The 15,460-nt window shown below is 45.9% G+C and overlaps 1 protein-coding gene across 6 annotated transcripts in view; it reads right to left on the bottom strand.

Annotated features, from left to right (window-relative positions):
- The window catches only part of TGFA (transforming growth factor alpha), a 121,538-nt gene that overhangs the window by 33,588 nt on the left and 72,490 nt on the right, over window positions 1–15,460 (bottom strand). For 4 of the 6 annotated variants that reach the window (XR_016395403.1, XM_089923036.1, XM_089923034.1 and 1 more), the window contains one exon: window positions 1,781–1,901. Coding sequence is in view for 5 of the 6 variants with exons in the window: in XM_089923036.1 (XP_089779162.1) it covers window positions 1,781–1,901 (121 nt within the window). In the remaining variant the exon portion in view is untranslated. The remainder of the gene's footprint in view (window positions 1–1,780; window positions 1,902–15,460) is intronic. The other 2 variants (XM_089923037.1, XM_089923035.1) reach the window with 1 other exon arrangement.

The raw sequence follows: 15,460 nt of genomic DNA, 5'->3' as shown, positions 1-15,460 counted from the left end.
GGCAGGCTTTCCCGGTCCCCAGCCTCTCCTGGGCTACTGATCCGATACCCTTAAGCATCATGGTTAAGAATGCAGTTTTAGGAGCCAGACGGGCTGGGTCTGAATGTGAGCTCTGCTATGTGATCTGGGCACAGCTTCTCTGTGCCCACCTCACGGGATCATTCTGAGGATTACATGAATTAACACATGGATCATGCTTAGAACGATGCCTGGCATGAAGCAAAGCCCAATAAATGCTGGCTTTTATTAACATTTAGTATTATTTACTGGTATTATTAGTTTGGACCATATGAAATTGCTGATTTTAACCGGTTTTGACCTATAAGAATGGCAACTTCATAGACATGGGTGGTTCTTAATGGAGGTGGAGGGCAATTCTTCCTCTGTCCCCAAACCCTGCCCCCCCCCCCATCCTGGGGGACATCTGGCAATGTCTGGAGACATTTTTGATTGTCACGATTGTTGGGGGGAGGTGGTGCTCCTGGCACCTAGTGGGTAGAGGCCAGGGTTGCTAACACCCTTCAGTGCACAGGTGAGCTCTCACAGCAAGGGGTTACCCAGCCCCAAAAGTCAACAGTGCCAAGGCTGACTATAGGGCCACCTAACAGTACTCCACCACGCACAGATTTACTTCCCTAAAACACCCCTTGCCACGACTGGCACGGCTCCCACTGCCTAGAGAATAAAGGCTCACTTCCAACAGGCTCTGGCTTCCAATTCATCTCCAATCTTGTCTCCTCCCTACTGTGGCCTCACTGACTGTAGCGGCAGGTCCCCCAACACTCCAGGCCTGGAGCAACCTCTCTGCTCTCCCCACCAGCCAAACCCCGACACCTGCTCCGGGAAGCTCTCCTTATGGGCCTTTCTTGCCCAGTCGGGCTGACCGTGGCAATCACTGGTGGCTCCTAACTAAGGGACCCATTCCTGGAGGTTCTGATTCAGGGGATTGGGGTGGGGCTCAGCTATGTTTTCAGAAGCAGCCCCTGGGGGCTCATGCTCAGCCTGCGGTGGCAAATGCCACGCCCTGGCCTGCATCTTTATTTCCAAGTTGCTTTGCTCTGTTACCACTCATGTACACCAACCCTCTGTGTGCACTTCTGGCTTATTTTATTAGCTGGATGAGGGCAGAGACCTCATCTTAAGAGACTCCAGCTATTCAAAGGGATCCAAACAAGTGCCTTGCCCTCCAGAAATTCTAAGTAGTGAATTAAACTTGAACCAAAATTAGGAGTTTGGGATTAACAGATATGCACTACCATATAAAAAATAAACAACAAGGTCCTACTGTAGAGCACAGGGAACTATATTCACTATCTGGTAATAACCTATAATGTAAAAGAATCTGAAAAAGAATATATTCTTTATATAAAAAGATATATAGAAATAACTGAATCGCTTTGCTGTACACCTGAAACTAGCACAACATTGTAAATCAGCTATACTTCAATGAAAAAAAAAAAGAAAAAAAAACGTGAATCCAGGAATTTTCAGACTTTGTTGAGCCCAGGAGTCACCTGAGGTGCTTGTTAAAAATGCAGATCCCCAGGCTCTAAACTCTAGGAGTTCTGCCTCAGTGGCTCTGGGCCAGGGCTCTGGAACCTGGATTTTTAACCAACTGGGTTTGAAGCAGGTGTCCCTTAGCCCGCTGTTCTGATTCTCTAACACGTCGGCTCCAAGGCTCTCAGGGGCCTCTGGCATGGCTTCTGGAGGGAAGTGCTCTTTTAATGGGTTGCTGGCACGTCTGCAGCCCCAGCATCCCAGAACCCCAGGGGACACTTACACACATGCTGGCTTGTCCTCCTGCACCAAAAACCTGCAGGTTCCATGGAAGCAGAATTGACTGTGGGAAGCAGGGCAGTCATTAAAATGGGACACCACAGCTGCGGCCACGGGCGGGTCTGCTGGGGAGAGAAAAGACATTCGGCTCAGATCCAAGGCATATCAAGACATCCCACGGGTCCACCCCACCGGAGAGGGAGCCTGGATGGCTGGGGTTTCTGGTCTCTACCAGTACCCCCTCTTCAGCTCTGACTTTCTAACAGCCAGTACAGGACCAGAGATGCCTGCATTGTGAGCTTTCCAGTGGGGCTTTACTTATTTACTTAACTTTGTAGAAAACAAAACAATCTCTCCAAAAGACTCAGTGTAATTCAGAGACACCAGAGCAATTTTACTTTTAAAGCCTATTCCCCAAGAATGACCTAATTTTACTTTTGCAAGGTGATAGTGATGACTTTTTAAAAGATAGCCTTCATAAAAATCTGTTTGAAAGGTAGGAAACCGAAGAAAGGCACAAAAGAGTACTCTAAAGCCATTAAATTGATGCTGAGGAAGAATAATGATGCAAAAAGATGTTCATGACATATGACTGTAAGTGAACTAGTGCATTTCCAATGTGGTCTGTATAGTATGATTCTATTTAAACAAACAAACAAACAGAAATTTAGATGTGAGGAAGTCTGGGAAGGATTGACATGAACATGGTGGTAGGGCCTCTCTGGGGTGGTAGGATTAGGCGTGATCACGCCATGAAGATGACTTAATGCATAGAAGTCCACCCAGGAGCGGCACAGGCAGTACTGGGAAAGCCTTGATGCGGAGGGAGAGGCAGCAGAGTTGGGTCCACTCGGAGCCCTGGCACCTGTAACTCTCAAGGGTTTGGGGCATCACCAAACCTCTCAGGCCAGCTGGAAGCACGGTAAGGAACCACACATGACCTAATGGCCAGCCCAAAGGGTATCACTTTGGATTTATTTTATTAGACTCCAATAGCCTTGTTTTGTCCAAATAACCCTTGAGACGTAGTAGATAGCGATTTCAAGGTGGCATGATAGATGTTTCTGTTGCATCTTTCAGGGGGCCCTCATATTTTGTGTTTTGGGCATTTGGGGAGTGGGTCTTAAGTATTTTTTGGGGAAAAAACATGTGCTTGGAGTTCCTGCTCTTTGAGTGAATTAAGCCCCAATTTCATACTGTGGGATTTTTGTTTTTTTTGTTTTTTGTTTTTTTTTGCGGTACGCGGGCCTCTCATTGCTGTGGCCTCTCCCGTTGCAGAGCACAGGCTCCGGATGCACAGGCTCAGCGGCCATGGCTCACGGGCACAGCCGCTCCGCCGCATGTGGGATCTTCCCGGACCGGGGCACGAACCCGTGTCCCCTGCATTGGCAGGCGGACTCTCAACCACTGCGCCACCAGGGAAGCCCCATACTGTGGGATTTTTGACCACCATGAAATAGTAAACTCATGTTGCTGTCTCTCTATTGCTTCCAGAAGAATCATAATTTTGAAAACCTCGTAATTCCAGTGGAAAAAGCAGAGGCTAAAAATATAGCAGAGTCCATGATGCAGAAGGCGAGAGGGTACTCAAAGGTTATGAGCGTGGGCTTAGAAGGCAGAGAGACACGGGTCTGGGTCCTGCCTCTGCCGCCTGGATGCGGTGCCGAGCTTCCGCCCCTGTGAGATGGGGAGTCCACTGCCTCAACGTGGCTCTGAGGCTGAGCGAGGCCAAGCGGGTCAAGTACTGTGCTCAGCAAATCGTCTGGTACGTATCGCTCAGCTGTTAGCTCTTCTGTTATCATCACTGACAATCCCACTATGCTAATGAGTCCCCACACGTGACAAGACCACTCTAGTATATAATCTCCCCTCCCTCCATAAGTTCAGTGCAGCATAACTAAAAGTCAAGGTGGGCCCTTCAGCTACTAAGATAGTGACTTTCACATGTGAGGACAAGCTGGGAAGCCCAGAGCCAGGTGCAGATGGCGACGCAGGGCTGTTGGCCGGCCCTGCTCTTGACTGCAGCACATCCCTGTCCAGCAGGGGCCTCTAGGACATGGGTTCCGACTGCCTTGGCTGATAACAGCTACCTGTGAGTCCCAGGCCCAGGTGGCCGATGAGTGACTTGGCCACTTGCTGACAGCGGACACTGGGATGGTAAGTTGAAGCTGGAAGGGTCTGCTGTAGTTCACATAACTGGTGTCTCTGTGCTGACTAAACTCGTCAAGGGGCAAATATGGAGAGATGAAGTGGCTGGAGATTAGTGGATCTAATTTGATTCAGACATTAAAAAAGGCTTTTGATAAGCTCTACAAAAGGCCATTTAGACAACCACCTCCAAGGGGCTAGTGGGAGTCCCTTGTCAGGGCTTAGAGCCGGGCTTCTTAAAATGTGGGCTATGGACCAGCAGCTTCACACCCCTGAGAACCTATCAGAAGGCCAAGTTCATGGACCCCACCCCACACTATGGAATTAGAGTCCTTGGGGTGGGGCCCAGTAATCCGTGTGACAAACTCTCCAGGTGGTTTTTTTAGAAGTTGGGTTTACTGAGGTAGAATTGATATACGGTACCATTTGCCCTACAGGTGATTCTGATGTGCACTAATGTTTGAGAGACAGGCTTGTATCAGAGGAAACAAAGGATAGAGACAAAAAGGCCTCTCAGAGAAGTAAAATGACAGGGATCCTGAAAGGGATCCTTGTTGGAACTGATCATCTTCCAGCTCTTCAAACTCCTGTGTGATACTAAAGCCTGGAATCTGCTGAGGTTCTCTGTGGTCAAGTGTCAGGTCAATAGAAATACATTAAAAGGAAAACTCAGGATCTGTCTTTGGGAACCCTACTCTCCAGAGCTGACAGGGGAGGGGCAGACTCAATGCCACGATCTCGTTTAACCTGTATTTATGGCTATTTGGCCTCATCTCATAAACGACTTGAGGAGGCTTTATAAAAATAAATAAAAGGAGAATAAATAAATAAATAAAAAGGAGACGCAAATGGGAAAGACATGTGTGTGTGTGTGTGTGTGTGTGTGTGTGTGTGTGTGTGTGAGAGAGAGAGAGAGAGAGAGAGAGAGAGAGAAACACAGAGAGGGAGGGACGGAGGGAGAATTGGGTGGGGGGAGGAGGCAGAGGAGGAGACACACAGACAGGAAGGGAAAGAGGGAAGGAGAGAGAGACAGAGATGGAGAGAAAGGGCCAGAGAAGGGGAGTGGGGCAGAGAGGAAGAAACAGAGAGGCAGTGAGAAAGGGAAGGACAGAGCAGAGCAAAGGAATATAAGGGCAGGGGTTGAAAAGAGCAAAGAGCTCAGGTATCAGGTTACATATGAAGACACACGTCAGACAGTCACGCGCATGTGCTGAAGCTCCTTGTCCCCTAGCCACCTAAGCAAGGGTGTTCACAGTCCATTAAGTAGAAATGCACCTATTTTGCATTTGCAGGACAGACTCAGCTTTGCCCAAGTCTAAGGTCAGAGAGCAACTTCTCTTCTGCAGCTGCTTTTGAAAGGGACTTCACGTGTTATGGCGGACGACATCCTCCATGAAGACAACAGAGAGGCATCTGCCAATGTAAACCGTCTGTCGTTCAACAGCTCACTAAGAGCCGAAGAGCCCAGGCAATGAGGAAACTCCCTGCCCTGGTCACAGTGATGGCAGCAAATGCCTGCTGGATTTGCTCCCTGCGGTCAGAGACCAGGGTAAGGAGGGGAGTCTGATGCTTAGAGCTTGGGGTCCCACTCCTCCACAATCCCACCGTTCCTACTCAAGCCCAGGTGCTGAGGGGACCAAGGGAGCTTGATGCTAGTCAATGACCATGATTACTAAAAAACACCTTTTTCCTGATTGCAAAAGTGATACATCACTGTGGAAACCTTTTGTAAATGCCAATGTAGAATAAAAAAACATCTTAGGGAATAAAACCCACCTTCAATCCACCACTTAGGGAGAACTATGTAACTACACGCACACACGCACGCACTCATGTAAACTTCCTGTTTCTATTCCGTTACACAAGCTTGTCCTCCTAATATAATCCCAAACATCTTAAAAGTGAGCATTTAGTTCAAGACTGCATTGGGAGCCATCGTGATCCGTAACCCCGAGCGGTTCATCGTGTATAGTGAGGGCGGGTCCTGTTTGCTTTGGGGGGATGTGGTTTGCACTGGGGAAGTGGACGGGAGGAGGGAACCAAATACAGTCCGCAGGTGGGCCACATCCTGGCCCTCTGCGCTTGCTGCAACCTCAGCGGGAGGTGTAGGCTCCTGTGCTTGGAGGTGCTGGGCAAGCCTCACGGGCTGAGGTGCTAAAAGCCCTGCACAGAGTGTGACAGGTCAAGGGGAGGAACTGCTCTTGTTTTAGGGCTGTTTTTTTTTTTAATTTTTTTTTGCGGTACGCCGGCCTCTCACTGTTGTGGCCTCTCCCGTTGCGGAGCACAGGCTCCGGACGCGCAGGCCCAGCGGCCATGGCTCACGGGCCCAGCCGCTCCGCGGCATGTGGGATCTTCCCGGACCGGGGCGCGAACCCGTGTCCCCTGCATCGGCAGGCGGACTCTCACCCACTGCGCCACCAGGGAAGCCCTGTTTTAGGGCTTTTAAAGGTGTTTGCCTCAGACACCACTAGAATCATCCATGAAAACCCCAACACTGCAGCACGCTGAGCTCACACAGACAAGACCGGTCCTACTGATGTTCCCAGAAGCTTCAGGGGTGCTCTGGAGGAGAGGGACTCTGGGGGAGGCTGGGAGGGGAGAAGACAGTCACCACTTTCTGAGTGTGGGTTACGTGCCAGGCGCTGGCCTTACGTCCAGGCAGGGCAGGCGGTCATAACAAGTGGAGGATTTGCTAGTAACTTAAATAACAATGAGCTTTATAAGGAAATGCCCCAACTCCCAGCATTTTCCCAGAGAATGAGTCTCGAAGCCTGTCTCTGTCTCTCTCCTTTCCTCCTCCTCTCCCTCTCCCTATTCTTCCTTTACCCTCCTCTACTTTCTTCCCCTTCTAATTTTTCTTTCTCTTCTTTCTGAAAACTCAAGGAAATATCAAAGTGAAGGAAGGAGAGGCCTAGACACTTAAAATGGAAAAAACCCACCTCATTTAGAAAAGGAAGGTAGTAAAGGCCAACAGGGAAACTCCAAGGGGGGGCAGGGCGGAAGTCCAGGCAAGGGAGGATAGGGCTGCCCCTTCCCCTGGGCTCGGGACCCTGCCCTCCTCTCCTCCAGGCACCAGGTCTGACTGTAAAATCAAATGCTCTGGTTTGAGGAACAGACATACCAAGCCCATCTGCAGCGGGAGTTTCAAAGCCGCTCAGTTCCTGTTGCTCTGAAATTTATGAGAGGCCTCTCCGGCTTGTTAACCAAACGCATGTCTCACAGACACCACTGTTCTCCAGAGAAGCTGTGAAAGCTTTGCCCAGAGACCACAGACCCACTCATAGGGCCTGTAGCCCCCGCCCCACTCACAGGAAGAGGGTCTGGAATAGCAATTGAGGGGCACGGAAGCCACAGATTCGATTCACAGCAGGGGTCTCTCCAGTTCAGAAGGGCTGGGAGGCAGCCATCTGGACAGCGCCTTCTGACAGCCCTGCTCCCCTGGGAGCAGCGCCCACACCGCTGAGGTGATCACCCCCTTTAAAAGCTGCCCTAATTGGACTTTCTGCTGGGCTGGTCGCTGGGAGCGGATACCTCACTCTCTTCTCCAGGTGTTAGAAGTTGCGAACACATTTGCCTGTTGCAAAGCTTACATCATTTATAGCCATTTCATTACTTCCTCAAATATCATCGCTAACTTTCTGACAATTTAAGAGTGACACCTGGCTTTTTAGTAGGAACTTTCAGCCAGGTTTTTGACCTGGGATGAAGTATTTTCTTTTCAGATGCTATAGTGGGAAAGCCAACTAATGCTTCTGGAATGTCTAAGAGAAAAGGCAGTAGATGAATTTAACGAAGATGGGAACTGGTCAGCAGCCCCGGTGAAGCTAGGGGAGCATATGGACCTGAGTGCATCTGAGACCCACACGCTGATGCTCCCAGGGCCAGGCTAGAGTCACAAAGTCGTCTAGGCTCAGTTCTGGGATGGAGAAGGCTCGCTTTAGGCTGTCAGTGGGCCCAGTTTACAGGGATGGAATTCTAGGCTTACATGAGGCAATGCATGAACCTGCAAAATTAGCCAGCGTGTGAAGGAAAGGCTAGTACACTGGCCAATCAAGGGGAATTCGATTTTGCTGTATTTGGGATGTGTGTGGCAGTGGTATGACATAAATATAATCACTCAACTCATTGACTATTAAAACTAAGGACAGTGGATACTTTAAAAATAATAGATATAAAGCAATTTGAAAGCAGTTTGGCTTCACAGTACCATCATTTTTTTTTTTTTTTTTTTTTTTTCAGTACACGGGCCTCTCACTCTTGTGGCCTCTCCCGTTGTGGAGCACAGGCTCGAGACGTGCAGGCTCAGTGGCCATGGCTCACGGGCCCAGCCGCTCCGCGGCATGTGGGATCTTCCTGGACCGGGGCATGAACCTGTGTCCCCTGCATTGGCAGGCGGACTCTCAACCACTGCGCCACCAGGGAAGCCCCACAGTACCATCATTTAAGAGGGAGCGGTCATTTGTTTTAGTTAAGTGATGAGACAAAAATAAGTAGCCCTGCAATTCCTCTTGCCATTCCATGGATGGGGGGAGCGTAGCACTATTGTTTTTACTACCATCCCCCACCCCAAGATGCTCAATTTCCTGAGAGTAAATCTTATACTTAAAAGATATACATTTTTCCTATTACATGATCTCTGACTACAGATTTACTACTTTTTAAGCAATCTTTTCCAACACCGGCTACTTTTGACCCTATTTGATCTTCACATTTTCCCTGGTCTTAAACTGACTTTGGACCCTACCCATACCTTCATCCCCACTTAAGAACACGGATACCATTTTATCTCCTAAAACCTCAAACCACCCTGTGGGGTAAGCATTACTATTCTCTGTTTTTCAGATGAGAACAGGAAACTAAAGATTAGATAAACTTGCCAGTGGACACGTAGCTAGAAAGTACTAGAGTTGGGATTTTATCTCAGGTCTCTCTGATTCTAAGAGAGTAAAGAGCTGTAGAAAATTAGGACACTATTCAAGTCCGAGAAGACAAATGCTGGGAAGGCACATAATCAAAATCTACAAATCACGTGGCAATGAGGAAGGGGAATTCTCAGCTTGTTAGGTAGTTAGGAAACTAGATTACTTTCTAGTGATCAGAAAGGCGCACTTTTAGGAGAAGCAAGAGGAAGTATTACTTTATCTGGGGGAGGAGTGGGGAACTATACATATGGGACTTATTATTCCCACAAGGGAGTAGTAGCTGAAAAACAAAGATGCAAAAGAGATTTCTATCTGTCCACAGATGATGCTTAACTGAGGAGTAGCTGGAAGTAGGGTGGGGGGCTGGTCCATAGGATGGTATTAAGTGGTCTCACAAAGCATGCTCTCCCGAGAGCCCCAATCCCTGGGCTACATGGTGCTCATGCCCTAGAAATTGGGAGCTTCTGGCTTAGAGCATAGCTAAAACGGACTCTGAATTGCTTTTACAGCTTTAAACAAGATGCTGGGGGAACCTAAGGGAGCATCTGAGCTAATTTAATTCCCTCTGAGCATTTCTCTCTTTGGGTAAAACCCAAGGGGAATCAGACGTGATGGAACCAAATTCAAAGAAAGGTATCGGTGAAGAAGCAGACAACATAGACAACATATTTCCTATTTTCCTACAAAGATACTGTTTTTAATAACACAACACCTGTGTGTGTGTGTGTGTGCATGTGCATGTGTGTGTGTGTGTGTGCGTGCGTGTGTGTGTGTGTGGTGGGGTGGGCGGGGAGAGAGAGAGAGAGAGGAAAACAGACACACATTCAGAGAGAAAGTCACCAGTGGTATTTGACCCCAATGGGGTTCATCCTGCTTGTGCTTATTTCTACGGCAAAGGCAGAATTTGCATCACTTTTGCTATCCTTCTCTAATCCAAGAGAAGAAGAGAATCACATAGCATGAACATAAAAACAATTTGCTAGGTTCATATCCCACCTAAAGTGGGCTTAGAGATTTTAACTGGGCTTAGAGTTTTTAACCCAGTGTGGATTTTCTGCGGTTGGACTACAATGATGCGAACGATGATGACGACGACCATTATTATGAATGGTAGCTACCATTAATACATTGTCTACTAAATGCAAACACTATGCCCAGCATTTTATACAGAGAATTCTGTTTAATCCTCACAAAAGTCCTGAGAGGTACTCATTACTACCCCAGACTATAGATGAGGAAAGTAAAGCTGGGGGAGGTTAAGGATGTTCAATGTTGCTAAGTTTGCAAATGGCAGAGCTGAAACCAGAACTCATGGCTGGCAGTCTCTAAAGTTCCTGCTCTTCCTATTATGCCCCATTGTCGCTTCAGGGTGTGTGTGTGTGTGGGGGGGGCGCATGGAGAGGGCGAAAGAGAGAAAGAATGAGTTGAGGGTTAAATCCTTATGGGCACCTTCCGCAGTTAAGAAAACTCTTTCATTTGAAGAGTAAACAAATCAGGAATTACCATGAAATTCTCAGGGCTGTTTTTAGAATTAAACGAGCTAAAAGTCCCAAGGCAAAATGGTTTTAATTAGCGAAAATAAAATCTCAGTGACATCATGTGAAGTATGGGCTAAAACCAGACTCTGGGCGTACTCATCTAAAGATGCTCAGAATACAGATTTCAACTTGGCCTCTTACCTGCGTCCAGCTTTCACCAGTAACATCACCTCCTCCCCCAAAGCGCATGAGGAAGGGAGAGGCATGCCTGAGATGCCCCGAGTAGCCCCCAAACTGCATTTTAAGTCCGTGAAGGATTAAAATGAGATGGAAGTAGAAGGGAAATGCACCACACATGGAAGATTACCACCCCCCACCAGCTCTTCCTTCTCCTCACCACCCTGCTCTCCAGCCCCCTGGCTGCCCCTTCTCTCTCTACCTTGGCCTTAGTGATTTAAGCAAAAAAACAATTAAGAAAATTGCCAGTAGTGATTTTGCTTTGAAGACTGAAAGTCAAACCTCCCCTTTCTCTTACAATTTAATAATTTGATTTCAAAGAGACAGATCATCTCTTTCTTTCACATCATCAAACCAGAAAGCCCCTTATTCTAATTACATCCTCTTGGGTGTCAACCAGCATTTTGAAAATACTTCATTTCAAATTTCCACTTACAAAGTAAACAAGGATATCTTCGTTTGGCTCTCATCAGCCAGCTTTGAATCAAAATGTGAACGGCTCTGGGAACTAGAGCTGAGTCCTGCTTGGACGGGGAATTCTCTTTTGGCTTTGTTGGAAGAACAGCCCCGTTGGAGCCTGGGGCCACCTAGGTTTGCAGTCTCTGTGTGTCTCTGTTCTCCTCTTTATTAATATCAAAATTGTTAGGTAAAGTGGTTGGCAGGAAACCCTCAATCCACCCTTAGGAAAAAATGCTTCCTCCTGTTGAGTCTTTGAACCATAATCCCTTCAAACCCTCCACACTGAGTACATGTAAATACTACTAGGACAACTGTTTCTCTAGAACACTCTATGCTCTCAGAACTTTTTGACAGATGCCTTGTTCATTTACAGTCTGCAGATGCGGTCTGGGACACTCCTCATTTTAAAGTGAGGAAATGGAGGCATCCGGAGATAAATTTTAGGCAAAGCTCAACAGCCTTAAAAACATAGATGTGATTTTTGCGGCTGGGACTTTGTCCCCTGACAAATACGTGGCTCTTGCTTTTCAACCTGGCAGTTATACTGATGATTTTTGGTTGACCTTAGATAAAAGCCCTTTAATTAAGATTATATTCCAAAAGGAAAACACCGAGACGTTGAGAGGGTGGTGGGATTATGGGCAATCATTTTCTCTTTCATAATTTTCCCAATTTTATAAAATGAACATTTAGAGTTTGAAAATAAACATTATTTAAAATTAAAACTGTACAACGTTAAAAAGATAAAGTTTAAACTGTTTTTATTTTTCATTGTTTTACTCACAGATAAAACTGTAGTTTTATAGAAACTGGCCTTTATGAATCTAGATTTGAATCTGCATAACATAAATCATGTTACTGCCTTGTGTTTTATCATTAAAGGGGTCATAAGGAGGAGGGATACACAAAATAAATGTTTAGAGAAGACAGAGGATGCTAAGATGAAAGATGTTTAGTAAAAGCTGCCCTCAGGCTTGGCCTCTAGGTGCAGAAACCTCACATGCTCCCACTATAAACAACAATGAACCCCAGAAAGAACATGGCCTGTGTGATCCACTCCACTTCCAACTCCTATACTCATGTCTTTGTTTGTTTTGTTTTGTTTAATTGAAAGAGGACATTTGGGAAACCATTCTATGAAGGAGGCAGGGAATGAGAAGAAGTAAAAAATCTGGGGCAGAAACTCCCATGAGTTCCTCTAAACCTCTCTTACTTTCCCTCCTGGAAACACAGACTACATTTCCCAGACTCCCTTGCAGGTAAGTGTGACCATGTCACCAGGTTATGGCCAATGGATGTGAGCATAAGTTATATGCACCACTTTGGTCCATATAAACCTCTCCAGTGAGATCTCCCTTTTTCTTTCCCTAGCTGCTGGCTAAATGGAGAGAACTCCTCCAAAGGCATGGAGGAGGGAGGAGACACAAGATGGAAGGAGCCTGGGTCCTTGGATAACTGCAAGGAAAGAAGTCTGTAAGGCCAGGAACACCTGCACAGACTTTGAAATATGCAGGAAATAAACAGCATTCAGGGCTTGTCTATTACAGCAGGGAGTGTTACTCAAGTGCTAAATCTGAACAGTGTCTGGGGGTTAGTGAATTTCTGATGAGGGAGAAATCCTCTTAATAAATCATTTCCTTTTCTCCTCTTCTCCCACAGTCCCTTCTGGGAAACTCACCCAAAATACCAACCTGTCTTACACTTAGAATCTCAAGTCCATTTGACCCTTACTGGAAGCCTCCAGTTTGAAACCCTTGCTCCTCAGCTTATGGTATGTCCTGTCCACTCTCTGGTCAGGTCGACCCTCACAAACCTCTACAGGGTTGGTAATAGTCTTTCGCGGGCCAGGAGTGACTTGTCCTTGCTCAATGTTTATGCGACCAGCATTTGCAGCTGAGCAAAGGCAGGTTACCTCTTCAAGTGTGAGTCTGAGAACAGAACGAAATATAAAGCACTGTGGCCACAACTGAGAGCAGGCAGGGTCCAGCTGTCTTGTTTGAAATGACACAGCTGATGTGAGTTTACTAGATTATCAAAACTCCCTAGACAAAAAAATTCACCAAGGCAGGATGGCAACGTGTCTACCACATCTTCAGTCTTCCTGATACAGAAGGTGGTGCCCTATAATTTCTCCAAATGGCCACATCTTGTAGCTCACCAGTGGGGAGATCTTAAATCATCTGCCTCAGAGCATCTGGATAATATCTCATCAATATCACCGGGGGCTTTCCATCCAGGCTTTAGTTTCACTGGTGGTGTGTTACATATAAAACAACTTTTTATAGCAGCCCCAGAAAGAGTTTTATAATTTGTTATTTAAAACGTGATACACTTTCATTGTAGAAATTTTAGAAAATAGAAAAATCCTAAGAAAATTACTTGCCATTGCTGAGAAATAACCACTGCTTTCACAGAACATTTTATAAATGCTTATGATTTCTAGTTGTTTTCCCTTTTTTGTTGTTGTCCTTTGCATAAGGGACTATGTTTCTTTGACTTCTTTTCCCTTGTAATGATTTAGATACATCTATTTATGGTTATCTTTAAATTAAAAATATTTAACTTATTTTCTCTAATTATCAATATTAAGAATGAAAGGGCTTCCCTGGTGGCGCAGTGGTTGGGAGTCCGCCTGCTGATGCAGGGGACACGGGTTCGTGCCCCGGTCCGGGAAGATCCCACATGCGGCGGAGCGGCTGGGCCCGTGAGCCATGGCCGCTGAGCCTGCGCGTCCGGAGCCTGTGCTCCACAGTGGGAGAGGCCACAACAGTGAGAGGCCCGTGTACCAAACACACACCAAAAAAAAAAAAAAAAAAAAGAATGAAATTGGATGTTCCATTCGATATGGAATTCAGTGTACTTTTACTTCCTCCTTCTTCTTGTCCCCAGTTACCAGTTACTACAGCCTGATTTCATATCCCTTTTGCATTATTTCTATATGTAACTTTTATTTTACTAATTAATTTTGACACTTGTGCTAAATATAACTAAATCAACAACAGTTACTTGGACACACATCATCACTGTTTTTTCTACACCATATCTTTCCCATTTTTGGGGCTTTTAACCTTGATACAGCTGCTATCTAGCTGTGTAGGATCTTTGGACATTTTTCCAGGAAGGGCATGCGAGGGGTATGTCTACATCATGAACTATTATGTGTCTGAGAATATCTTTCTGTGTTCTCGTCCACATTCATGGCTTTGCATGTGAATGACAACTTGGGTCACAATCTGTAGACCCCGTAAGGCCTCCTACCACTGACTTGTGGCTTGTAGTTGATGAGAAGCCCACGGTTAGCTTTACTGTATTCTTTTGTAAGAAACCTGTTTTTTGTTTTCACCTGGATGCTTATGAGATTTTTTTCTTTGTAATGAAAACTTGTCAAGTCACGTTGGAAGTTAATGCTTTCAATCTTAAGGACACATCTTTTTCAGCTTCAGAAAGTTCTCTTGAATTACTTCATCGATGACTGCGTCAACCTTAGTCTGCTTTCTTCTTTTGCAATGATTATTATCTGTATATTGGACCACTTAATTCTGTTTTTCAGATTTTTCTCCTCTGTATTTTTATCTTTGTGTCCTTTTGAGCTCTAAGAGATATTTCCCAGGTCATTAAAAAAAAAAAATCACCGATTTGACTTACTGTTACATCTAATCTGTTACTCATTGGTCTATTATGAATTCAAAATTAGGTGCCATATTTTTCATGTCCTTGCAGTTGTTTTTTTACTAATAGCTCCCTGATGTGGTTTCATAGATGCAATGTCAGCTTCAGTCTCAAAGACACGAATTAGAGATAATTCTACATCTTCTCCCATTTTGTAGAAGTAGAGACAGTCATTGAAATTCCTCACAAATATTCTTCTCATATGATATTGGGTTGGCCAAAAAGTTCATTCTGGTTTTTCTGTAACATCTTACAGAAAACCCCGAACTAACTTTTTGGCCAACCCAATAGATCTTTCACGTGGCCAGTAATTTCTTGCATCATCATCTTTACAGACGAAGATCTACTTTGTAGAGTATGATGGAGAGTTAAGATAGGTTCCGTCAGAGACCGTGTGGCCCTGTTCAATATTTTTGGCCCAGATAAAGATAGAAAGGGTAAAGTTTAAATATTGGCTTTAAATATCTGAGGAATCTGTTCGGTAGAAGCAGGAGACAGAGCAAGTACAGCAAAGGGTTTTATCCCTGGGACAGAAATTTTTTCTTTTCTTCCCTTGTTTGCGAGGCACCCATGCCATGCCAGGAGTAAGAGCTGATGGAGTTCATCATTCAGTGTGGCCCTGACTGGTGTCCTTTCTTGAGGTGTACACAGGATCCAGATGCACCTTCCCTAACCCTACTGCCACATGGCCAGCTCTCACCTACATACCCTGGCCTTCCAAGGTGTGATTCTGCTGCTGACAATCCCCTCACCTCCTGGAGGGGTGGATGC

The sequence above is a fragment of the Delphinapterus leucas genome, chromosome 13, assembly GCF_059928025.1.
Source record: "Delphinapterus leucas isolate spDelLeu-1000000601 "Yukka" chromosome 13, BTC_Dleu_Yukka2, whole genome shotgun sequence".
Classification (NCBI taxonomy): Eukaryota; Metazoa; Chordata; class Mammalia; order Artiodactyla; family Monodontidae; genus Delphinapterus; species Delphinapterus leucas.
Note: the sequence above shows the minus strand (reverse complement) of the source record. Positions and strands in the feature narration are given on the sequence as shown.